The sequence below is a fragment of the Babylonia areolata genome, chromosome 22 (genome assembly GCF_041734735.1).
Source record: "Babylonia areolata isolate BAREFJ2019XMU chromosome 22, ASM4173473v1, whole genome shotgun sequence".
Classification (NCBI taxonomy): Eukaryota; Metazoa; Mollusca; class Gastropoda; order Neogastropoda; family Buccinidae; genus Babylonia; species Babylonia areolata.
Genome location: NC_134897.1, coordinates 20,321,649 through 20,347,364, shown reverse-complemented (window position 1 = coordinate 20,347,364; position 25,716 = coordinate 20,321,649). Strand labels below are relative to the sequence as shown.

The 25,716-nt window shown below is 46.2% G+C and overlaps 1 protein-coding gene across 2 annotated transcripts in view; it reads left to right on the top strand.

Moving 5' to 3' along the window:
• The window catches only part of LOC143297419 (A disintegrin and metalloproteinase with thrombospondin motifs 6-like), a 262,496-nt gene that overhangs the window by 61,408 nt on the left and 175,372 nt on the right, over positions 1-25,716 (top strand). For both annotated transcript variants that reach the window (XM_076609766.1, XM_076609765.1), the window contains one exon: positions 23,959-24,455. In XM_076609766.1, the coding sequence (XP_076465881.1) occupies positions 23,959-24,455 (497 nt within the window). The remainder of the gene's footprint in view (positions 1-23,958; positions 24,456-25,716) is intronic.

Genomic DNA, 25,716 nt, shown 5'->3' with positions numbered 1-25,716 from the left:
GTTGGACTGTCAATCTGAGGGTCCCGGGTTCGATTCACGGTGACGGTGCCTGGTGGGTAAAGGGTGGAGATTTTTACGATCTCCCAGGTCAACATATGTGCAGACCTGCTTAGTGCCTGAACCCCCTTCGTGTGTATATGCAAGCAGAAGATCAAATACGCACGTTAAAGATCCTGTAATCCATGTCAGCGTTCGGTGGGTTATGGAAACAAGAACATACCCAGCATGCACACCCCCGAAAACGGAGTATGGCTGCCTACATGGCGGGGTAAAAACGGTCATACACGTAAAAGCCCACTCGTGTGCATACCAGTGAACGCAGAAGAAGAAGAGTCCGACGCAGTGACGCACTGAGAAACTGGAACTGAAACATACAAAAAAAAAAAAAACAAAGAAAAAAAAAAAAGGGGGACTAAAGATACTTCAGCATTGTAACACAGCTGCTAGAACTACTCCTGGCTACTGGACTTAGACCTATTCAAGTGTTGCAGATTAGAACCTGTAGTTTTCAATGATGTGACAAATTCTTAATAACATCAACCACCACTGCTGCTGTAGCTAGCACTGTTACCATCACTAGAACCAAGCTGGTGTTTGAATGGAACTACCACGCTAGTGACATAGCACTACTTTTACTGCTTAGACTGCGGCTTCATAACTAGAACAGGTTCCAGTAATGGCACTCGTAGTATAATATCAGTTTTCGTGGTAGTAATTTACTTGCTACTTAAAAACTGGTAATTAACAATGGTCATTAAGTGCATGCGCGTGTCCGGTCCGCAAACTGCGCCGCGCCCACACACATTCACATTGGTGGACACACACACACACACACACACACACACACACACACACACACACACACACACACACTCGCTGTCATCTCGCAGACCCACAACCAACCAGTCACCTCAATCACAGTCTAAAAGAGTACGTGCTCTAAATGACTTCCCAGTACTCATCCACTGATGACCTTACTCGCGTGCGTGCGCGCACATACTCCACGCACGAGCACACGGAGCGAACACCATTTTTTTTTTTTTTTTTTTTTTTTTTTTTTTACAATTTCAATTATTTTATCCCCACAATCACCCACCCATCAGTCCCGAGGAAAAAAACAAAAACACAAACAAACAAACAAAAAAACGAGTTACAAAGCGTTTGGCGCGCGAGTAAGCATCCCTCCCCACCCCCGTACTCCCTCTCCCCCCACACCCCCCCCCCTCTTCCCACACTCTGCTCTCACCCGCAACCCTACTTCCTCCCACCCACATCCACATACTGGAGTAACCAGTGGCAACGAAACAATAAAGTAGGGGGAACAGGAGTTCCCCCCCGGCCAAGAAGACGCTCGACATGCGCACTCCAGGCTTCCGGTGCTTGGGTAGATTACCGTCTTCCTCTTCCGCCCTGCAATTGTTCCGGTGATGGCGGCGTGTAGAGGGGAAACCTGCTAGTCAAGGGCTCATTCACATCCACGCTCTGCGTCAGTGCCCATTGTTGTCTGCCAGTGCCACACACACACACAAAACCACGCAACTTGCCCTCGACGATCCCTCCACTCCACGCACATGGGGCCGAGAGTGTTACGTGATCTGTGAATGAAGTCATGCTTTTCTGCTGACCGCTGCAGCAAAACATTCCTGACATGAAAGTGTTCAAGTTTTTCTCTCTTTTTTTTTTTTCTTTCTTCTTTATTCAACGCTGTAGTATGTCTTGTTTCTTGATATTTAAAAAAAAAAAAAAAAAAAAAAAAAAAAAAAACTTCATGACTATAGTTTTGAAGAATTTGACCTCGAAATTCATTTTAACTCTCTCCATACGAACGGCGAAAGAGACGACGTTAACAGCGTTTCACCCCAATTACCATCATCAAAATATTGCAAGCGTAAGGCTCTTATACTGAAGAGGTGAATGTTGACAAAGAATACCACAATTCTGACGAAGGAAGCTAAAGGTTGGGTCATTCAGACACCCACTGGACATCCGATGGGTCTGTGTAGAGGAGAAGAGAGGACTAGCCGTACTGAGTGAGTTAAGGGCAACTGCCAGAAATTCGTTAAACTGAACTCTACGGGAGTCGGCTTTCTGTGTCTGGTTCTTAAAGAGTCGTTTTTATTGTTATTTATATAGTCCCAGCGATAACCAGGATACCTGGTTTTGCGTCATATATTAGTTTGGTTTTTTGTTGTTGGTTTTACATGATTTTTGGGTACTGAATCCAAATCCGTGAAGGCCAAACATCGCTGTCTGCTGGGAGTTGCTCAGCATTTTGCACCTGGTCTCCGAATGGCATGACATATTAAATATTGTATTACCGTTGAAAAACTTAATATATCTTATAATGCTGGGTATTGCATGTTTTACAGAGGCTCTCACGCTTGGGACTATTATTGCTATGGTTATTATTGAGGTGACAAAACGTGGTATTGGATACCGTTTTTAAATTTTTAATTTTTAATTTTATTTTATAGAATTCTTATCTGTTGAAGATCCAAATTAGATGACATTGGTAGATAAGTTGGGGTTTTTTTTGTCTGTCTGTTTGTGTGTGTGTGTGTGTGTGTGTGTGTGTGTGTGTGTGTGTGTGTTTTCACTATCAAAAAAGAAGTCCACGGAAAATTTATACCATGTGCTCTCTGTCAGTCAGTGAATCGGCAGCCACTCTGTCTGTGTGTCTGTGTGAATCTCATCAAGTCAACATCTTTTTTCAAGAAGTGGACGAAAGAACAGAACGGGACATTTCCAATTCATGAACAAATTAACAAATGAAAAGAAGAGAGAAAAGCACTCCAAGTGCATGCAACCAACCCACTGGGGATACACACAGCAACCCACGCTGAGAGTAGCACTCAATAGATTTGATAATTTATTCACAAACTGCGTCACTGCGTATGATAATCATAGTGCACATACTCCCCCCCCTCCCCCCACACCCCTGTCACCCTCCCTCAGGCCTCCTCCCCCACCCACCACCCCTCTCCTCCTCATTGACACAGTCCTATTAGGTAGGTATACACATTCAAATCAGTAGTACCCAAAGGCTCGAAGAGCCATTGCCGATCATCTCAAGATTCGAGACGCGAGGCTGGATTATTGTCTGTGGACACGGGTACAGAATTTCACTGTTGGAATTGTGTTTAAGAAAAAACATACTAAAGGTTATTAAGTTGAGAAAGTATGTAAATTAAGGTATAATCACATACATTCACTCACTCGCGCGCGCGCGCACACACACACACACACACACACACATCCCAACCATTCAGTGTGTGTACACACACTGACGGTGTTAATATCGGTGGATTGGGAGAAGTTGGACCCATCTCGCCACCCAACAACTTCCCACATCATATTTGACGTTACACGGCTTGTCACGCAACTCCTGTTGACATTGGGACCCGTAGCGGCAGTAAGAGCCGAGTGACGCCCTCTTTACCTGTGCTCAAGGTTCGAAAACCCTTCTCAAGTTTTTTTGTCATAAGAACCACTCGGCGTGTTTACCAACAACGTCACGGGTTATTCGACAGAATAAATATCTTGCTTTGTTTGCGCGTGTCGCGTGTGCGCACACATGCAGAGAGAGAGAGAGAGAGAGAGAGAGAGAGAGGGGAGAGAGAGAGAGAGAGAGAGGGAGAACTTATTTATCAATAGCGTTTCGGTTTATTAAACAGATGAATCTCGTCTGCGTGTTTTCCTGTGGTCACAGGGACGCGAGAATGCACGTACACACACACACACACACACACACACATTACCGAATAAGAACTCAGAAATCGATTTTAGCGACATCCTCAGGATGACTGTGAAGATAAGATGGGGAGGGGGGAGGGGGAGAGGGGGGGGGGGGGGTAGAGTGGAGTGATCAACACGTCTACACTCTGACAAGAGATATTGGCCCGGATGTCTGCTGCCTTTCGCTGAGCGCATGTGGTGATTCACCTTCCCTTCCCACCCCGGCAGGGGCCGGGGCAGCGCGCCCATTCCTAGGCCTTCCCGACAGAACTTGTATTGCATCCTCTTTCCGTCTCTGTGGGGTGGCGTTGATTGATGCTGGCTGAAGATAGTTACGTACAGCCCTGCCGTGGACGGCGGACTGAAACCTGCCCACTTATTGTGTGTAGATCTGGATCTAATCTTGCCGATTTTTTTTTTCGCCTCGTTTAATAATTCACACTTTGCTGCTGATGCGAAAGGAAGGATAGGATTGACTGGATAACAGTTGTCGTGGATATGACGTAACCAGTGACGTAAATGCGTGAAGGGAAAAAAAAATGTTCGATAAACCTCTTCACTGTGATTATAAAGCGTTCGATTTTATTTATGACTTTCGAATGGTTTCTGTTTTTTTCATATCTGCGAAACTGCTTCCGTGTGATATATATATATATATATATATATATATATATTTTATTTTTTTATTTTTTTTTTTATATATTTTTTTTTATAAACGCACGCACTTTATCCCTCTCACTGAGCAAACCCAGCTCATTCGCACCGCACGGGTTTCTTGCAATGCCGCGTTGGCGTGTTGCTTTTGCAATCGAGCGGAAAATACCCAGTGTGATAAACAAGCACCGCGCCTAGCTTAGAGCCACACCCAGCAGACTCTGCAGAAACATGCATGTTTATCATGGAACACATACTTGTGGATCAGATGGGTAAAGTGCAGAAGAATGTTTAAACTGTGTGACACTGTAAAATTGTATGTAACACTTTGCTTGCACTCATTAGGAATTGGCGTTTGTCGGCGCACTTTAATCACGCTTTTTTTTTTTTTTTTTTCCCAGTGGCAGATCAGAACTAAACTAGAATAGAATAGAATGTGTCTTCATTACCAAGTGTACCGTTGTCACAAGGAATATTGCGGGGGATAGTACATGACAAGATACGAAAACAATCGAAAATAATCCACAAACACAGATACAGTAGAAACTAGGATACATACAAGTGCATATCAATATAAAAAAAACTTGTGCATACTCACACATACACGCACTACACACACACACACACACACACACACACACATGCACGCACATACACACACAAACTCTCTCTTTCTCTCTCTCTCACACACACACACACGCGCGCGTTTGAACAGAAGCTGCATATTACATGTGGATGGGGTTGATGACTAGGTCTTCAGGTAGATGGTTGTTGATTGCGCAGTTCTGTTTAGCATGCCCTTCAAAATTCTTACAAAGAAGGTTGTGTCAGGGCAAGGCTGTTGAAGCTATATTCTTCTTCTTCTTCTTCTTCTACTCCTCCCACAACCCTGAATAGAGTTACTGGGTCACCGCACAGAGCTGCTCAACAGATTCCTCCAGGTCTGTTTGTTGTGTGTGTCAAAAGCCAGGGTATCTCTGCAAATGGTTTTCTCTGTCCATTGTGCAATGTCATGTTGTCAGACCATCGGTTTTTGTTCTGGTTATCCCTTCCGTCTCCCTGCCACAGCAGTTTCTCGGAGGACTGTTTTATTTGTATTTGTATTTCTTTTTTGATCACAACAGATTTCTCTGTGTGAAATTCGGGCTGCTGTCCCCAGGAAGAGCACGTCGCTACACTACAGCGCCGCTTTTTTTTTTTTTTTTTTTTTTCCTGCGTGCAGTTTGATTTGTTTTTCCTATCGAATTGGATTTTTTCTACAGAATTTTGCCAGGAACAACCCTTTTGTTGCCGTGGGTTCTTTTACGTGCGCTAAGTGCATGCTGCACACAGGACCTCGGTTTATCGTCTCATCCGAATGACTAGCGTCCAGACCACCACTCAAGGTCTAGTGGAGGGGGAGAAAATATCGGCGGCTGAGCCGTGATTCGAACCAGCGCGCTCAGATTCCCTCGCTTCCTAGGAGGACGCGTTACCTCTAGGCCCATCACTCCACTTTTAGCAAGGCCACTGGATTTTGTTACGTGACCACACCAGCTTTTCTCAACTCATGTCAGCAGATCTTCATAAGGTCCAATGCGCTGCTTGGTGGTTTTGTGCACTTGCTCATTGGTGATGTGACGAGTGTTATCTGATGTTTAGCATCTGGCGACAACACAATCATTCCCACGGCCTGGATTCTGATCGAAGCAGTATTTATTAATACGATTAATCATTTATAACCGAAGCTACAATCGTTGTCAACCCACAGCGGCAGGGGGTCCACCATGGAAACCCTGTTGCACGTTATCACCGGATCAGAGCGGGGGGGGGGGGGGGGGGGGTTAAAGCTGAAGCTGTCAAGTGAAGAGGCATGGGGGGGAGATAATACAGCTCTTGAAAAAAGCTGTTGACACAGTTGCACGGCGTCTCGGAGAGAGCGCAGCACTGGGAGATAGAGACAGGATGGTGCAGGGCGTCACAACGCCGTCCTCAAACGGGGTTATCATCATCGCTCGCTTCACACACACCCCCTTCCTACTACCCATGGAAAGCAAAAACTTTGTTTTGTTCCCCTCCCCCCCCCCCCCCCCCCCCCCCTTCCCCAATCTGACAAAATTGTATCGGCTTGCTTTTCTCACAGATGGCTCTCGGGGAGAGGGGAGGGTGGGGATGGGAAGGAGGGGGTAGGGGGAAGGAGACTGGTCTGGTCATCAGATAAAAAAAAAGCTTGTCTGAAGTTAAACGCCGGCTTGGGAGTGGTGGGTTTTCATTTATTTTATTTTATTTTTAATTAATTAATTAATTTTTTTAAAATAAATTTTTATTTTTTATTTTATTTTATTTTACTATTATCATTATTTTTTTTTTCTCAAGGCCTGACTAAGCGCGTTGGGTTACGCTGCTGGTCAGGCATCTGCTTGGCAGATGTGGTGTAGCGTACATGGATTTGACCGAACGCAGTGACGCCTCCTTGAGCTACTGATAACTGACACTGATACTGGAGGTGGTGAACAGAGACCGTGTTCGCGTCTTTAACTGTTGTAAAATTGGGGCCTGTGTGAAACACTGTGCGGAAACGTGGCAATGTTGTTGTGGGTTCTATTTTTCTCTCCTTTTTTTTTTAAGGGGCCAAACTGTGGTTTTTTGTGGGTAGAGCGAACTGCTGGCGACAGGTCCTTGAGTATAAGGCATTGCAGTGGTGTCCTTTCCTCTTTGCCATTCCATTAGAAGTGAAAGAACGCGAGAAAAAGGGTGTAACGATATAGAATCAGGATTCATGCTGCACCATTGTACAATGGCTTACCCGCATGGGGGTATATGCAGCGCTCCTTTCTTCTGCCGACCTCTGTATGACGAAAGGAAAATGTTGACTGGTGATGGAGGCTGTATATGCTTCATTCTGCTTGACAGCACGTGACCTGATTTGTTCCTTCCGGTTTGCTTCACTGGGGCGTAAAACAGAATAAAACATTGTATGTGATATGCTCGCCTTTTAAAACACGAGTTACTATGTATATATGTGTGCAATATATAATGTATAGATAGACAAAGAATATCTGCACACATTATACACAGATACATCCCACAACCCTATCCCACGCGCGCGCGCGCGCGCGCACACACACACACACACACACACACACACACACACACACTCGTCTCCTTCACTCATACCTAATTATTATACACTGATGTCGATTAGATTTCTGCACAGGTGCAAATTGTAAGCTGAATTCAAACACTTAACTCCCAGACCCCCCCTTCCCCCGCCACCTCTCTTCGTTTTCAGCGATCGTAGATCACTCTTTGAAACGAGGGGGTGATAAACACTCGAGTGGAGGACTGAAGATCATCCTGTTGATGACAGCGGAGGTAAACCGGGAAGTGTGTATTTTGCAAAGGCCGCTGGTAGAGCGTTTAAACACCGGTTTTTTTTTTTTTTTTTTTTTTTTTTTTTAAAGAATGCCGAGTAAACAAATGTACATACTTAACCGGTCTGTTGAGAAATCCACACTTCAGCTTTTTTTTCTTTTTTTTTTCTTCTTTTCTTTTCTAAAGAAAGAAAAGAAAATCGTTCACCAGGGACTTTCCATTGAGAGGTCCCGTTTCCGATCTGTGTGTGTGTGTGTATGGACTAATTCACCGTTTGTTTGATTCCGGGGCAGGAGAGGCACTTTCTTCGATTTGTTGTGAGCCAAGGGCTACCCTTACCGAGAAGCCCTTCAGTTCAGCTGTACAGGTCTATAATATTCCTACCTTTACTCTCTCTCTTCCTCTCTCTCACACAGACACACAGACGCACACACACACACACACACACACACCAACCTTACATCTCCCCTCCCCTCCCCTCTCCTCCTCTCCCTCCCTGCTTTTAAAGTCAGCGGGTTTCAATGGGCCGCTCTTGGGGTCTTCGGGGGCTAACGTGAATGAGTGTGTGTTGACAGAAATCTGTTGACAGAAAGGTTCAGAGCACCTTGTGTACACGTATATGTGTGTAGGTGGTGGTGGTAGTGTAGGTTTTCTGCTGTAGCGCTTGTTCGTTTTGGGCGCCTTTCTCTCTCTGTCTCTGTCTGTCTGTCTCTCCTGGGCTGTTTTGTTGATGTTTTAGGTTGTGTGTGTGTGTGTGTGTGTGTGTGTGTGTTATTATGCTTGCCCTTGGGTGTGGTTCAAAGTGGCAAGCCGAATTTAGGTGAAACCAGTAAGTTGTTTTGTACAAAGAAATGTCAACAAACCTTGTGGACAAGAACGGTTATTACATCATAACGCAACACACACACACACACACACACACACACACACACACACACACACACACACACACACACCCAACCACACACACTCATATTTCCACCTATAGATTCGTTTCAGATATACAGATGCCATATACTCCAAAACTGAGTTACATTCAGTAATGAAATCCAACACAGAAGCAGCCAAACTCCTTAAACCATCTGCAGGTGTCCACCTCCCCACCCCACCACACCCCCTCCCCCGTGTAACCAATCCTCCCTCCGCCCCCTCACACCCCCTCTCCTCCTCCTCCTCCTCCCCCCACACACAGAGTAAATGAAATCGTGGTAAAGCGATCTCCAAAGATACACGATCAGTGTCATTGAAGCCGCTTTTGCAGAGGCTCTACTCTTGTCCACAAAATTGAAATCTCCCTTTTTCTTGCTCGGGGGATTAGTTCTGAACAACAGTCACTGACTGTCGACCCAAAGACTGTACATGACTTTATCAGGAGGTCGATCGCCAGCGAGCCTCCGCGGGGATGAATCGTGTGCTTCTGTCGGGACAAGGTAAACGGTGGGCGGATCGCTTTTCCGGACTGAGCACTGTGACTGACTGTTGTATTGTCGCCCTTTGAGGAAACAGGTTGACAACAGTTGATCTGTGGTTCAAAAAGGGACTTGACGTGTGAAGAGATTTTTTTTGCGTCAGGTTGTGCGGTTATTTGACACCCGCTTGCTAAAAAAACCCCTTCAGCGCGCGCAGTTTCTTCATTTTTATTTATTTATTTATTTATTTATTATACTACATACCATGAATGGGACTGGCTAAAGGCCACACTGAACAGCACGCAGGTGGAAGAAGAAAATAAGAGAACAAGTGTATGGTTAAAACGATGAAGAAGATAACCGGAAATCAGTTTTTAAGGTCTTGTGAAATATTTTGACAAACCTTTTGTCTGGGGGCCGGAGGAAGGGGGTGGGGATGCGGGGAGAGGGGGGAGGCGGGGAGGGGGATGGGGGGGCCGGGGGGGGGGGGGGGAGAGAGGGGGGAGGAGAAGAAGAAGAAGAAGAAAAGTAGGTGCGGGACAGGAAATGGGGGTTGGTGGAATAAGGTCTTCAGATAAAATTTAAAAAAAACAACAACAACAAAACAACTGCTCAAGCCAACTCAACGTTGGTTTCTGACATTGTCGATTTGAGATGAACTAAAGACAAAAAACAAAGAAAACAAAACACACATACAAAACAAAACGAAACAAAGAGAGAGAGACAGACACACAGACAGAAACACACACACACACACACACACACACACACACACACACACACACACACACAGAAGAACGGCCGAAATATCAGGTGCAATATAACTGGTATGTGCTGGACATTTCCAGACAACAGTTTGATTTGTAGATTTTTTTTCTTCTGCTTTTTAACCTGTCCGCAGTTACCTCAAAGACAAAACACGTGCACGTTGAGCACAATATATGCAAGCAATGCACACAAAAAAAACACAAGTAGGCCTACTCCAGTGGAAATGAGCGCTTTGCTGGGGTTTTTTTTTTCGTTTTTTTTCTCTCGCTATTTTCTTAATCAGAAAATGGTATAGCGCAGTGTTCCTCAGAACTACTACCACACAGGGTGATGCACAAACACTCTGCAGTGCAGTGCAGTGATGTAAGTGCCACTCAGAACAGCGTGACGAACCAAGAATGCTGAGTCAGATGGGAAAACTTCTCTCTCTCTTTGTCTTCCTGTCTCTATCTGTCTCTGTCTGTCTGTCTGTCTGTCTGTCTGTCTCTCTCTCTCCATCCCTCTCTCTGTGTCTCATTTTTTTCTCTCCCTCTCATCCTCATTCTCTCTCTCTCACTTTCGTTTAGTGTGTGTGTGTGTGTGTGTGTGTGTGTGTGTGTGTGTGTGTGTGTGTGTGTGTGTGTGTGTGTGGGGGGGGGGGGTCTGTGTGTGTGTGTGTGTGTGTGTGTGTGTGTGTGTGTGTATAAGACAATGACAGACAAAGACACACAGACACACAGACACACAGGAGCTCCATAGATTAGCAAGGACACAGATTGGAAGAAAAGGCCATGTCTAAAATGTTAATCCTTGAATAATTATATATATATATATATATATATATATATATATATAACACAAAACAAAAAACAACAAACAAACAAAAAAAAACCCCCCAAAAAAACAAAAAAACAAACACGTTTTGAGTTCTGAGTTCTGCGTTCTAAGTATGTGTCAGTCTCTCTCTCTCTTACTGTCTTTCTCTCCCCCCCCCCTCCTCTCTCTGTGTCTCTCTCCCCCCCCTCCCCCCCCCCCCCCCATCCCACTACCCCGTAACCGCCCATATTATTCTTTCCAGCCTTTCCAAACAACATTCCTTTTCGTTTCTTTCGCAAAAGGAGGGGAGGGGGTGATGAGGGGGTGGGGTCAGGGGTGGTGGTGGTGGATGTGGATGATGGGCTGACTTGATCAAGGTGCTCACTTTTCACACACACTCTCACTGTAGAGAGAGACTTGCCGCGTTATTACCGAGATGGTGAAACATCACTGGGGCTGCTAGCAGTATCATGCACGTGCGACTAGTCATGTCAGTAAACTGCTCCGCGCTCCTCTTGATTTTTGTTTGTTTGTTTGTTTGTTTTTTGTTGTTTTTTTAATCTTTTTTTCTTTCTTTATCTCTGTCGTCGTCCTTGATCGCATCGCTAACACTGCACGTTGATGTAATCTGGGATTCTTTCGCGTGCATGAAAGAGAGAGCGAGAGAGAGAAAGAGAGAGAGGGTGGGGGAGGGGGGGGGGGCGGCGGGGGGAGGGGGGAAGGAGGAAGGGCGAGAGGGGTTTTTACATACTTGAATTTGACGTATTGCTAGATAAGCAGACACGCTGACTGAACGATTGCATGGCGTGGCACGGCACGGCACGGAAATGCGACTGGATTGGAAGAGGGTTTGCATGCACGTGCTTAAAGCCCGAACCGGACTATAAATGGCGGGCGATTTGAATCAAGCCAGTTTCTCACCAGAGTCTGACACTGTGACGTCGGTGAAGGTTTATTCAAAATAAAAGCCTAATAAAGCTACGGTTTGGCTTCATTTATGGCAGAGAGCGAGATTTGCCTAGTAGCTTCCAATCTAGACCTGAATTGACTTTGGAAAGTACAAAATGTGTCAGCTACACGTAATACAAAATTTGAATGCAGAGAAAAGGGGCGGAGCTAGAACCGAAACCTTGCTCTCGGGAGTTAAGACTTTAACGTTTACAAAGTGTGTGTGTGTGTGTGTGTGTGTGTGTGTGTGTGTGTGTGTGTGTGTTGTGCGTGTGTGTGTGTAGGACTGACGGCCTATGATCTTTCGCCAAGAGGCTCACAGCCCATTGATGATGGAAATCGTAACTGTCTTTTGTATCTGAATTCTTCTATGCGTCATTCCCCCTGTCTGTCTCAGTGTCTGTCTGTCTGTCTGTCTGTCCCCTTTCCCCATCCCTTCCCTCGGTCCTTTCCCTCTCTCCCTCCGGAGCCTTCTGCATTCCATTGTTCTTTCCTTCTTCGCTTTTTTTTGTCTGCCCCCCTCCCCCCTCCCCTAGTCTGGCCATGCACATTAACTTTTCCTTCTGTTACCCTCCCCGTTGCGAAATTTCTCATGCTAACCCATTCACTTTTGCCATTTCACCATGCGACAAGAAAACGGCGACAATTGTTTACACCTACAGTCGCACGCACACACAGACACACACAGAGACACACACACACACGAACACACACACACACACACACACACACACACACACACACACACACACACACACACACACACACACACACGGAACGCAGTGGGGATGCCGTACGCATCCAGCACACTGAAATCCTCGGATAATATAGTTATAGTTCACGTACTGAAAAGCAATTCTTTTGAATCTTTGAATATTTCCTGTGAACAGTTTTTGACATGTCACTTGAAATGAAACAGCCGTGTTCGTCCCCAACAGGCACTGAGTGTTACAAGCCTGCAAAAAAAATCCAAAAAGAAAAACCACACACACACACACACACACACACACACACACACACACACACACACACACACACACACACACTCACAAAGCAAGCATTTGATTGTGAGTTAAGATTCCACATCTTTTTAGCGTTTCCTTGTGTGTGTGTGGGGGGGGGGGGAGGGTTAGAATTTATTCATTTTGTCTGTCTATTTATTTATTTAGTTATTCCATTTATTTATTCATTCATTTTTAAGGCATCTTGCTATGGCGCATGTTCTTGAAGCTGTATGGAATTCGGCTATGTTCGTCACAGGCCAAAACAAAAAACAAAAAACAACCCCCCCCCCACCCACCCCCCCAAAAAAGGGGGAAAAAAAAAGAAAAAAGATTATGTTGCAGCAACTTCAAGTTTGAAGGAATAATGTTGCGTCGTTAAACATGTACTCACAATCACGTGCTTTTCCTGGTAATGATGATTTGTTTACCGCCTCCGTTGGGACATTACACAGACAGGGACATGCAGAGACGTCACGTGGTTGTGCAAGGTGCAGTGAAGGATTCTCCTTATTGGACACGGCATGCATTTCATTACCTGGTTGTTCAAGGTAATATAGTAAAGGATTCTTCTTATTGGACACGGCATGCATTTCATTACCTGGTTGTTCAAGGTAATATAGTAAAGGATTCTCCTTATTGGACACGGCATGCATTTCATTACCTGGTTGTTCAAGGTGATATAGTAAAGGATTCTCCTTATTGGACACGGCATGCATTTCATTACCTGGTGGTTCAAGGTAATATAGTAAAGGATTCTCCTTATTGGACACGGCATGCATTTCATTACCTGGTTGTTCAAGGTAATATAGTAAAGGATTCTCCTTATTGGACACGGCATGCATTTCATTACCTGGTTGTTCAAGGTAATATAGTAAAGGATTCTCCTTATTGGACACGGCATGCATTTCATTACCTGGTTGTTCAAGGTAATATAGTAAAGGATTCTCCTTATTGGACACGGCATGCATTTCATTACCTGGTTGTTCAAGGTAATATAGTAAAGGATTCTCCTTATTGCACACGGCATGTATTTCATCACCTGGTTGTTCAAGGTAATATAGTAAAGGATTCTCCTTATTGGACACGGCATGCATTTCATTACCTGGTTGTTCAAGGTAATATAATAAAGGATTGTCTTCATTGGACGCGGCATACATTTCATTACCTGATTGTTCAAGGTGATATAGTAAAGGATTCTCCTTATTGGACACGGCATGCATTTCATTACCTGGTTGTTCAAGGTAATATAGTAAAGGATTCTCCTTATTGGACACGGCATGCATTTCATTACCTGGTTGTTCAAGGTGATATAGTAAAGGATTCTTCTTATTGGACACGGCATGCATTTCATTACCTGGTTGTTCAAGGTAATATAGTAAAGGATTCTTCTTATTGGACACGGCATGCATTTCATTACCTGGTTGTTCAAGGTAATATAGTAAAGGATTCTCCTTATTGGACACGGCATGCATTCATTACCTGGTGTTCAAGTAATATAGTAAAGGATTCTCCTTATTGGACACGGCATGCATTTCATTACCTGGTGTTCAAGGTAATATAGTAAAGGATTCTTCTTATTGGACACGGCATGCATTTCATTACCTGGTTGTTCAAGGTAATATAGTAAAGGATTCTTCTTATTGGACGCGGCATGCATTTCATTACCTGGTTGTTCAAGGTAGAGAAATGAATCTCCTTATTGAACACGGCATGCATTTCATTACCTGGTTGTTCAAGGTAGAGAAAAGGAATCTCCTTATTGGACACAGCATGCACTAATTACATGGCCCAGTCACCTCAAACAGTTGCACTCCGTCTGTTGAGAGCGTCGGCTGTTCGCAGTGCTCGTAAAACAGATTCGGCACGTACCCGTGACAGGGAGGGAGGGAGGGACAAAATCACTGGACTGGCGTTTTGGGCCCGCTCACACGTAACAACGTTTCCGTTTATTCCTATATAGTCTGTTCATCTAAGATGATGATAATTATTGGACTGAGGTCCGTGGTCAGTGGGATCTTACCTTCTGTTCGCACGTAACAAGTTTGTCTGGATGGACACCATGTTTCCAGGATGGAAATTTGCTGTGGATGTATATCCGACACACACACACACACACACACACACACACACACACACACACACACACACACACACACACACACACACAACAACAACAACAACAACAACAAAACCAAAAACAAAAAACAACAAAAAACAAAAAAGCCCACACAAAAAAAACCCAAACTGTCTGCAGTGTTGACAGCGAGGTTTCAGGAGGAATATAAGCAGCGAGTTGATGAAAACTATCCGTCTATCTATCTATGTATCTGTTTGTCTGTCTGTCTGTCTGTCTAGTCTTGTCTATCCTTGCAACCACAGTCACGCGTAGTCAGATTTACTGTGTATTTTGTTTTTATATTTTTTTAAGTAGGTTTTTTTTATTTTTTTTTTTTTTTTTTTTTTTAATTCGAGCGGAACGAAGTGAAGCGTATTTTTCACTGACGCCGATTGGTGAAAGGATTGCTTGTGGGCTCAGTCTCCGTTTAGGCATCGTCCGCAGTTATCAAACTCACACGACCTCAAAGATCGTTTGCTTTTAAAAGCGAGAGAGGGAGGGAGGGAGAGAGAGAGAGAGAGAGAGAGCATTAGCGTGGCTTAACATGACACTTGCATGACACTTTATTGAATGAAAGTTTGCTTTCGTTCTTTTGTGCTTCTCCTTTTTTTTCTATTGTCTGTGGCTGTAAGTCAAGAAAACCTAGTGGGGTATGTGTGTGTGTGTGCGTGCGTGCGTGTGTGTGTGTGTGTGTGTGTGTGTGTGTGTGTGTGTGCGCGTGCTTGCATATGTATGTATGTGAGTGTGCGTGTGCGTGTGCGTGTGTGTGTGTGTGTGTGTCTTTAGAAACAACTTTGTCGTAAAGGTGTTGGGATGCACTGGAGATGGGGAAAAGAGGAAAGGGAGGGACTTGACGTGTTGTTTTTTTTTTTCTGAATTTTTCTCTTTGTCTCAATCTACGTCTTTCTTTCTCTTGTTTCTGTGAGTAGACGTAACAGCACATGCACATACACAATACACAATACCAGTGTGTAGACAAGCAGCGCACCCGCGCGCTCATTCGTAAGTTCTCGTGCCTGCTCAGACACAGGGATGCGTGCACATAATATTATGTACACATTCGGCGTTTACATAAACGCGCATTTACACAAACAGTCACATACGCCCATCTCCCATTCCTTGCCAACCCCTCTACACACACTAACTCACTCACACACACACACACACACACACACACACACACACACACACACACACACACACACATGCGCGTATCTATTCACGGAAACAGGTACGTAAACATAATCACGCACACAAACACATACACACACACGCCCGTGCGCGCGCGCATACACACACACACACACACACACACAAATGCGCGTATCCATTTACGGAAGCAGGTACATAACCAGACTCGCACACGCACACACACGCGCGCACATACACATGCACACACACAGACACACACACACACTCACTCACTCACTGTCTCTCTCTCCCTCTGTCTTTCACACACACACACACGCACCCACGCACGCGCGCACGCACGCACGCACGCACACACACACACACTACACACACACACACACACACACACACTACACACACACACACACACACACACACACTACACACACACACACACACACACTACACACACACACACACACACACACACACACACACACACACACACACACACACACACAAACCCCACCCATACACCCCGATAGGTGTGCACGCGCGTCAGTAATCATGCACGGGACGTGTGTGTGCCTCCTGGCTCCACAAGGGCACGTACGTTATTACTGTATACCATCATTGTCTTCTTTTCCTCCTTTTCCCTCCCTGTCCGTCTCTCTCTCTCCCTCTCTCTCTCTCTCTTCTTCCCTGCCTTATCACTTCACTTTTTGGAGTAGTACTGTTGTTTTTAGGGTTGTTTTTTTTTTTTCTCTCTCTCTCCCTGGAGAAAGGTTCCAGCTGCACGGAAAATAAATGGGGCGGGGGAGGGGGGGGGGGAAGAGGGGGAGGGAAGGGGGGTGGTGGTGGTGGTGTTTGCACACACACACACCCCGCCATTCTCATAATCACACCCCCTCAGCCGATCCACCTCTCTCCACGCAGACAGACACAGACACAGCCAAGACGTTTGGTTGTGGAGAAAGGAGGTGGAGGAGGAAACTCGAGACAAATGTGTGCACGCGCTTTGTATTGTCAGTGAATTCATGCATGCGTGCATGCGTGCGCGTGGCCGCCGCTTGCCAAAGACGTCAATTTGTTGTGAGCATCCACGGAGGCTGGCCATGGGAGCAGCTCGTCGCTTTATTGTGTGTGTGTGTGTGTGTGTGGTTGACTAATTCACAAGAGACGCGGTCAGAAATGAAACACCCTCCCGGCCGGGGCAAATTGACCCCCGGAACGAACGAACGAACGAATGGTGTTGATGCTCCTGCGTGCGTGACATCATTTGTGTATTTAGCCCCCCAACCCAACCCAACCCACCCCTACCCTCCCTGCTAATGCTGGTGAATAGGCCGGAGGGAGGGTTTTTTTTGTCGTTTTCTTTCTCCCATCAGGAAATATCCACCACTTCTTCATCGGCAGCTTCAGAGATGTAAGAGTCTCCTCTGGATGAACTGCGAAGGATTTCTCATAGCGAAATAACTTTTGTGCCCTTGAGGGGAGAAACTTGCCACCATGCCCCTAAGACTGCAGTACTAAGAGCCAGTGCAATCTTGCCTCCTATAATAAATAGTGTGAGGCGAATAGTGCTTCATAAAAAAAGACTAAACAACCATAAACGATTTCCCATTGCAGTTTTGAGCTATAAACGATTTTCCCAATGCAGTGGAGAAATCATTGATGATACAGGTATCACTTTTCTGTGGGCTGAAACCTGTCAGCTAAGGTCAGTCTGACAAAATCAGAGCATGAGTGATGCAGGCTAAGACGAAAATCCAGCCAGAAGGCTTTCTTTAGGAGGAGGGGGTTGGGGGGGGGGGGGATGTTGGTGGGAGCAAGCCAGTACTGCTTTTTGCAATGTGCACCTTGTTTGTAGTTTCGTCTTGCTTCCTTTTTCTTTTTTCTGTTTTTTTTTTTACCCACCCTTTCTTTCTATCTTTCAGTCTTTGTTTTTGTTTTAAAAAAAGAAAGAAAAAAAAGAAAAAAGTGATTGAAATCTATCTTTCTATTCTAACTCTCTAATACTCGATTTGAACCACAATTTCGCCAAGGACAGCCCTTTTGTTGAAGTGAGTCACTTGCTACACACGGTTGGTTTAAACAATTTTAAATTGTTCAACAGTACACGTGATTACATGACGCAAACAAAGACAAAAAGAGCATCAACAAGCTTAGAGCTTACACTGGGCTCACACAACGTTGCACTTCAATTTTAATATGACGGCTGATGAACCATGTTATCAATTGTATCAAATAACATTCACGGTTCTTCTTCTCATCCGAATGACTAGCGTCCAGACCACCACTGAAGGTCTAAACCAGTATCTCTTAATTTAATACCCGTGCGCACGAATTCTCTCGCTTTTTACGCAAGACATGTCAAATCTCGGCCACTCTGTCCCCCACCCCTCGACCCCCTCCCCTCGACCCCCTCCCCCCAATACCATCCCCCGGACCCTAGCACACACACACACACACACACACACACACACACACACACACACACACACACACACAACACACACACAACACACACACACACACACACACACAACACATACACACACACAACACACACACACACACACACACACACACACACACACAACACACACACACACACACACACACACACACACACACACACACAACACACACACACACACACCACAACACACACACACCTTCCCCCTAACCCCCACACACACCCTCACCACAGCATACACACACACACACACGCCACAACCCCTCCCCCCTATCCCCCCTCCACATCCTCACCACAACACACACACACACACACACAACACACACACACACACACCACAACACACACACACCTTCCCCCTAACCCCACACACACCCTCACCACAGCATACACACACACACACACGCCACAACCCCTCCCCCCTATCCCCCCTCCACATCCTCACCACAACACACACACACACACACACAACACACACACACACACCACAACACACACACACCTTCCCCCTAACCCCACACACACCCTCACCACAGCATACACACACACACACGCCACAACCCCTCCCCCCTATCCCCCCTCCACATCCTCACCACAACACACACACACACACACACACACACACACACACACACACACACACACAGCCCCCCACACATCCCCTCCATACCTCCACCCTCCACACCATCACCACAACACACACACACACACACACACACACACACACACCACAACCCAGCTCCCCCCCCCCCCACACACACACACACCCTCACCACAACACACACACACACACACACACACACACACAACACTACAACTCCTCTCCCTCCCTCACCTCCCTTCCCCCCGCCACCCCCTCCCCCCCCCCCAACCCCCCACATAACGCAACACTCATCGTACATATCACCATGACATCACACGCGGACATGTCATGCGGTCCTCGGTTTCCACCCCTTCCCCCACCCCACCCCCCACACCCCTCCGCACCCCATAATATATCCACACGTGATGATGAGTCCTGTCAAGGCCTTACATGTCCGTCCGTCCGTCCGTGTGGAGGGACTGGTAGAGGCAGTAGTTGTCGTGAGGGAGATGTAGCGATGGATTTCACCCCAGGGAGAGGAGGGAGGGTGTGTGTGTGTGTGTGTGTGTGTGTGTGTGTGTGTGTGTGTGTGTGTGTTTGGTGGTAAGGGATATGTCAGGTCAGTCTGACTCCAACGGCTAAGCGTTTAATGTCGATAAGTGAAGTTTTTTTTTATTTTATTTTTTAACAACACAGTGGTAAACATCCCCCCGAAGGTCACGCTGTTCAGGGCTTAGGTGTGTTTAATGTCGTGAGCAAAGGAACTGAACAGATGGTGAACAGGTGCTGAAGACAGAGCAGAAGAAGGAGGAAGAAGAGGAGGAGGAGGAGGAGACGAAGAAGAAGAAGAAGAAGTGAAAGAGAAGGGGGATGAGGAGAAGAAGAAAAAGAAGACGACGACGAGGAGATGCAGAAGAAGAAGAAAGATAATGTATGATAATGAGTAGACGAAGAAGGAGACGTTGGACGAGAAGAAGAAGAAGGAGAAGAAGTAAGAGAAGAAGAAGGAGAAGTAAGAGAAGAAGAAGAAGAGGAGGGGAAGGATGAGGAGTAGGAGGAGAAGAAGAAGAGGAAGAGGAAGAAGAAAAAAGGAGGAAGACGACGATGATGACGACGACGAAAAAGGAGGATAAACAGAGGAAGAAGAAGAAAAGGAGGAAGATGCCGACAACGACGATGACAACGACACCGACGAGGAAGAAGAAGAGGAGGAGGAGGAGTAAGAAGAAGAGGAAGAGGGAGAAGAAAAGGGGGGAGGTGACAACGACGACGACGACGAAGAAGAAGAAGAAGATTGAGGAGGAGGAGGAAGAAGAAGAAGAAGAAGAAGAGCAAGAAGAAGAAGAAGACGAAGACTCAGCATCACTAGAACACCTTCGACATGACTCAGCAAACAGCAGCATGTGCGTGCAATGCAGGATGAAGGATGGTGGCGACCTGGCACTGATGTTCCGTAACCATGTACCGCTGGGCTGATGTAACGGGAGGCAGATGTGTGTGGGGCGTGGTTCATGTGTGCACGAGTGTGACTGCACTGGGGGGGCCAATGTTCCATTCCAGAAGTTATATGTATTATATACATACATACATACATACATATAATTACACACACACACACACACACACACACACACACACACACACACACACATATATATATATATATATATATATATATATATATATATATATATATATATATATTTCATCTTTACGATGATCATGATGATGATTATGGCTATGATCATTGAAGTTTTATTTATCTATTTATCGATTCATTTATATATATATGTATCTATGTATCTGTCTATTTTTTTTCTGTTGAAGAAATTTTACAAGTCAGAACCAAAAGTGAAACTTAATAATAACCATCGACATTTTTTCGGGTTGAATTCACTTGTTTCTGTTTTTTTTCTGGTTTCTGGGGTTTAGGGTTGAACGAGACTTATACTGACATCCTTTTTTTTTTTTTTTCTTTCAGTCCTGATGTCGTGAAAGACACTTTTCCATACTTGATAGACAATTGAAGTTGTATTTAACTACACATACTTAACCGTGACCCACTAGTGCAGGCTCCGGCAGGGAGTCCTGATTCCAGTCCTGTGCAGTTTCGGTTTCAGTCCTGTGCACAAACAATACTACCCGCCTGTGCGGAGAAAACGAAAGTCGCTACGGCCGATAACCTCCCGGAAGTAGGTTACCCTCCCCTTTGCATCCCTTTGTATTTTGTATGTTGGCTCTGTGTTGGCGGACTTTGGCTGGAAACAACAAAAGATGACAGACGTTGGGTGGTGTGGCTGCACGTGAGGGTGGGGTGAGACTTTGGGGGGAGAGGAGAGGGGATGGGAGATGGGGGGGGGGGGGGGCGGAGGACTTGGGGTGGTGTTGGGTGCATATCTCTTTCAAAAAGAAGAGAAAAAAAAGGTGTGTGTTTGTGTTTATGCCTGTATGTTCCTATCATTTCAATGCAATACAATACAATCATTGCATTTATTTTATGCGATTCATGATGACTGCCTGAATGGTTAGACATTGAAATTTCCCCATGTGAGGGGAATTCAGTTATGAAGTGATGTTGTGTTGAACTGTAATTTGTATTGTATTTCGTTGCATTGCATTGTCTTTGTCTTGTCTCGTCTCGTCTAGTCACGTCTCGGCCTTGTCTTGTCTTGTCTCGGTCTTGTGAAAGATAAAGAGTTATCGGGTGGAAAGTAGCATCACTCCCAGGACGGATGGATGTGAGGCCTCTCTTAAACGTCTTGACTGATAGACTGGAGCGTCTCGTTAAACCGAGGTACCCTGGGGTGATGGCTAGTTTGGCGTACAGTATACACAGACAGACAGACAGACAGACAGACAGACAGACAGACAGACAGACACACACACACACACACACACACACACACACACACACACACACACACACACACACACACACTATCTATCTATCTATCTATCTATCTCTCTATTGCATTGCGGTCAACGTCCCATTCCAGCTAATTTGGGGACGTTGACCGCAGTGTAATGATGCTCTGAAGAAGGCTGCGATTTTGTTGTTTTCATTACATTTATTCTTTCTTTGATGATGGGTGGTGACGGAAAGGGGATGCAGACAGAGCGGGATTGGAAGTGGGAGCAGCAAGAGAGAGAGAGAGGGAGGGAGGGAGAGAGAGAGAGAGAGAGAGAGAGAGAGAGAGAGAGAGGGGGGGGGGGGGGGGGGAGAGAAAGAAGTGGGGGTTGGAGCGGGTAGTAAGTGCGTAATGACGTTGAATTAATTTTTAGAAATGAGAAAAGAATTAAGCAGTGTGACGGGGGGGATGCATGCAACACACACACAGACGCACACACACAACCACACACTACACTCACATGCACCTTCTTGCAGACAAACAGAAGAAGAAGAAGAGAGAGAGAGAGGGAAAGACAGACAGACAGACAGACAGAAGAAAAGTGAAGCAGAAATGCGTTGTAGGGTCGGGGGGTACAAGGCGCTGATCCCTGACGATCGATGACAGACAGATAGCGGGAGGCAGACACTTGCTGCATGCACAGAGAGACAGAGAGAGAGAGAGAGAGAGAGAGAGAGAGAGCAGGGGGGGCTTGGTACAGACATCTCCACTCTTCACTCCTGCTGGTCATGCTACTTCTTTGCTTCCTGTTGCTTCGCTTGGGTTTTGTGCGTGTTCGTGTGTGTGTGTGGGGGGGGGGGGGGAAGAGGGGGTTGGGGGGAGGGGGATGGTTGTGTGTGTTCGTGTGTGTGTGTGTGTGTGGGGGGGGTTGTTCGTGTGTGTGGGAGTGGGTGGGTGGTTGTGCGTGTGTTTGTGTGTGGGAGTGTGTGTGTGTGTGTGTGATATGCCTGACGTGGATATCTGTCATCCTCATCTGATCGACACTTCTTTCTGGGGGGAGGAGAGATAGGGGGAGGGGGGCAACTCCCTTCCCTCCCCTCTTTCCCTCCCTCCCTCCCTCCTTCTCCCCTTCCCTACCTCTTCCTCCTTCCACGCCCCCCCCCCTTCCACCCCAATCAGCACCAAATCACATCCTGTATTATATGGCTGCAGGCATTATTTCTTCTCTTTGTCATGCATGACCTGCTCTATCTTTTTTTTTTTTTTTTTTTTTTTTGCATTTGTTGTTGTTTTGTCTGACGATAATTGATTGTGTGAAGTGACGGGCACAATAGCCGAGTGGTTAAAGCGTTGGACTGTCAATCTGAGGGTCCCGGGTTCGAATCACGGTGACGGCGCCTGGTGGGTAAAGGGTGGAGGTTTTTACGATCTCCCAGGTGCAGACCTGCTAGTGCCTGAACCCCCTTCGTGTGTATATGCAAGCAGATCAAAATTAATACGCACGTTAAAGATCCTGTAATCCATATCAGCGTTCGGTGGGTTATGGAAACAACAACATACCCAGCATGCACACCCCCGAAAACGGAGTATGGCTGCCTACATGGCGGGATAAAAACGGTCATACACGTAAAAGCCCACTCGTGTGCATACGAGTGAACGCAGAAGAAGAAGAAGAAGATTGTGTGAAGTTTGCACCCTTTTGTCACTTGGCGCAGACACAGGTGTGCTGTGTATGTTGTAGAGTTGTTGTTTTTTTATGGGATTTTTTTCTTCTTTTTGCTTCATCGAGCGCGCATGTGTGTGTGTGTGTGTGTCTGTGTGTGTGTCTGTGTTTACAGTCTGTTTGATGTCAATCAAATTAAATCCAATTATTGTGATGAGAGCCTCACCTACCACTAGGGCCATCGTGTTTGATGCAATGCAATTTTATACTTTTTTTTTTTGTTTGTTTTGCGCAACACGTTTCAAAGAACTATAAAGCCACACTAAAACAGATAATTATTCCACAGTCACACCACACTAACACTGATTCACCTTCGTAGCTGCCATGACTGCAAGTCGAGAGTAATAATTATTGACCATAACATGGCTGATTTTTATTTTATTTTGTTTTATTTTTTTCACCCTCTACAGAGGACTTCGTCAAGAGCCTGGACGACTACGTCGTGACGGTGCCCACGCGAGTGACGTCAGACGGCGATTACGTCACTCACCACCTGCACGCCAAACACAGCGTGGTGAAGAGAGCCGCCCCCTTGCCTCAGCCTCGCCCCCACTCTCCCGTTTCCAAGGATACCCGAGACGGCGGAAGCGTCACGGACAACGATGACGTCACCCTGGACGCTTTTCTCTCCTCCTCTTCCTCTGGAGGGAAACCCGGAAGTGACGATGACGCTGACGTCATCCACTACCGAATCCCGGTGCATGACGGGAAGGAGGTTCTCGTCAGACTGCGCGAGAACGCGAAGCTGCTGTCCCCTGGGGCCGTGGTGGAGACGCGGACGCCCAGGTTCGGGAACGCTTCGGATTCCGAGTTCAAGACCCTGGCTGGGAGGAAGGGGTGTCACCTGACCGGAAGCGTGCTGGGGGATGAGGGGTCCGCCGTGGCTCTGGCTGCCTGTGACGGCCTGGTGAGTGCTGTGTTGTGTGTTTCTGTGGTGTGGTGTGGTGTGTTGTGTTGTGCTGTACTGTGTTGTGTGTTTCTGTGGTGTGGTGTGTTGTGCTGTACTGTGTTGTGTGTTCTGTGGTGTGGTGTGTTGTGCTGTACTGTGTTGTGTGTTTCTGTGGTGTGGTGTGTTGTGTTGTGCTGTACTGTGTTGTGTGTTCTGTGGTGTGGTGTGTTGTGTTGTGCTGTACTGTGTTGTGTGTTCTGTGGTGTGGTGTGGTGTGTTGTGCTGTACTGTGTTGTGTGTTTCTGTGGTGTGGTGTGTTGTGTTGTGCTGTACTGTGTTGTGTGTTCTGTGGTGTGGTGTTGTTGTGCTGTGCTGTACTGTGTTGTGTGTTCTGTGGTGTGGTGTTGTTGTGTTGTGCTGTACTGTGTTGTGTGTTCTGTGGTGTGGTGTGTTGTGCTGTACTGTGTTGTGTGTTTCTGTGGTGTGGTGTTGTTGTGTTGTGCTGTACTGTGTTGTGTGTTCTGTGGTGTGGTGTGTTGTGTGTTGTGCTGTACTGTGTTGTGTGTTCTGTGGTGTGGTGTTGTTGTGTTGTGCTGTACTGTGTTGTGTGTTTCTGTGGTGTGGTGTGTTGTGTTGTGCTGTACTGTGTTGTGTGTTCTGTGGTGTGGTGTGTTGTGTGTTGTGCTGTACTGTGTTGTGTGTTCTGTGGTGTGGTGTGTTGTGTTGTGCTGTACTGTGTTGTGTGTTCTGTGGTGTGGTGTGTTGTGTTGTGCTGTACTGTGTTGTGTGTTCTGTGGTGTGGTGTGTTGTGTGTTGTGCTGTACTGTGTTGTGTGTTCTGTGGTGTGTTGTGTTGTGCTGTACTGTGTTGTGTGTTCTGTGGTGTGGTGTGTTGTGTTGTGCTGTACTGTGTTGTGTGTTCTGTGGTGTGGTGTGTTGTGTTGTGCTGTACTGTGTTGTGTGTTCTGTGGTGTGGTGTGTTGTGTTGTGCTGTACTGTGTTGTGTGTTCTGTGGTGTGGTGTGGTGTGTTGTGCTGTACTGTGTTGTGTGTTCTGTGGTGTGGTGTGTTGTGCTGTACTGTGTTGTGTGTTTCTGTGGTGTGGTGTTGTTGTGTTGTGCTGTACTGTGTTGTGTGTTTCTGTGGTGTGGTGTTGTTGTGTTGTGCTGTACTGTGTTGTGTGTTCTGTGGTGTGGTGTTGTTGTGTTGTGCTGTACTGTGTTGTGTGTTCTGTGGTGTGGTGTGTTGTGTTGTGCTGTACTGTGTTGTGTGTTTCTGTGG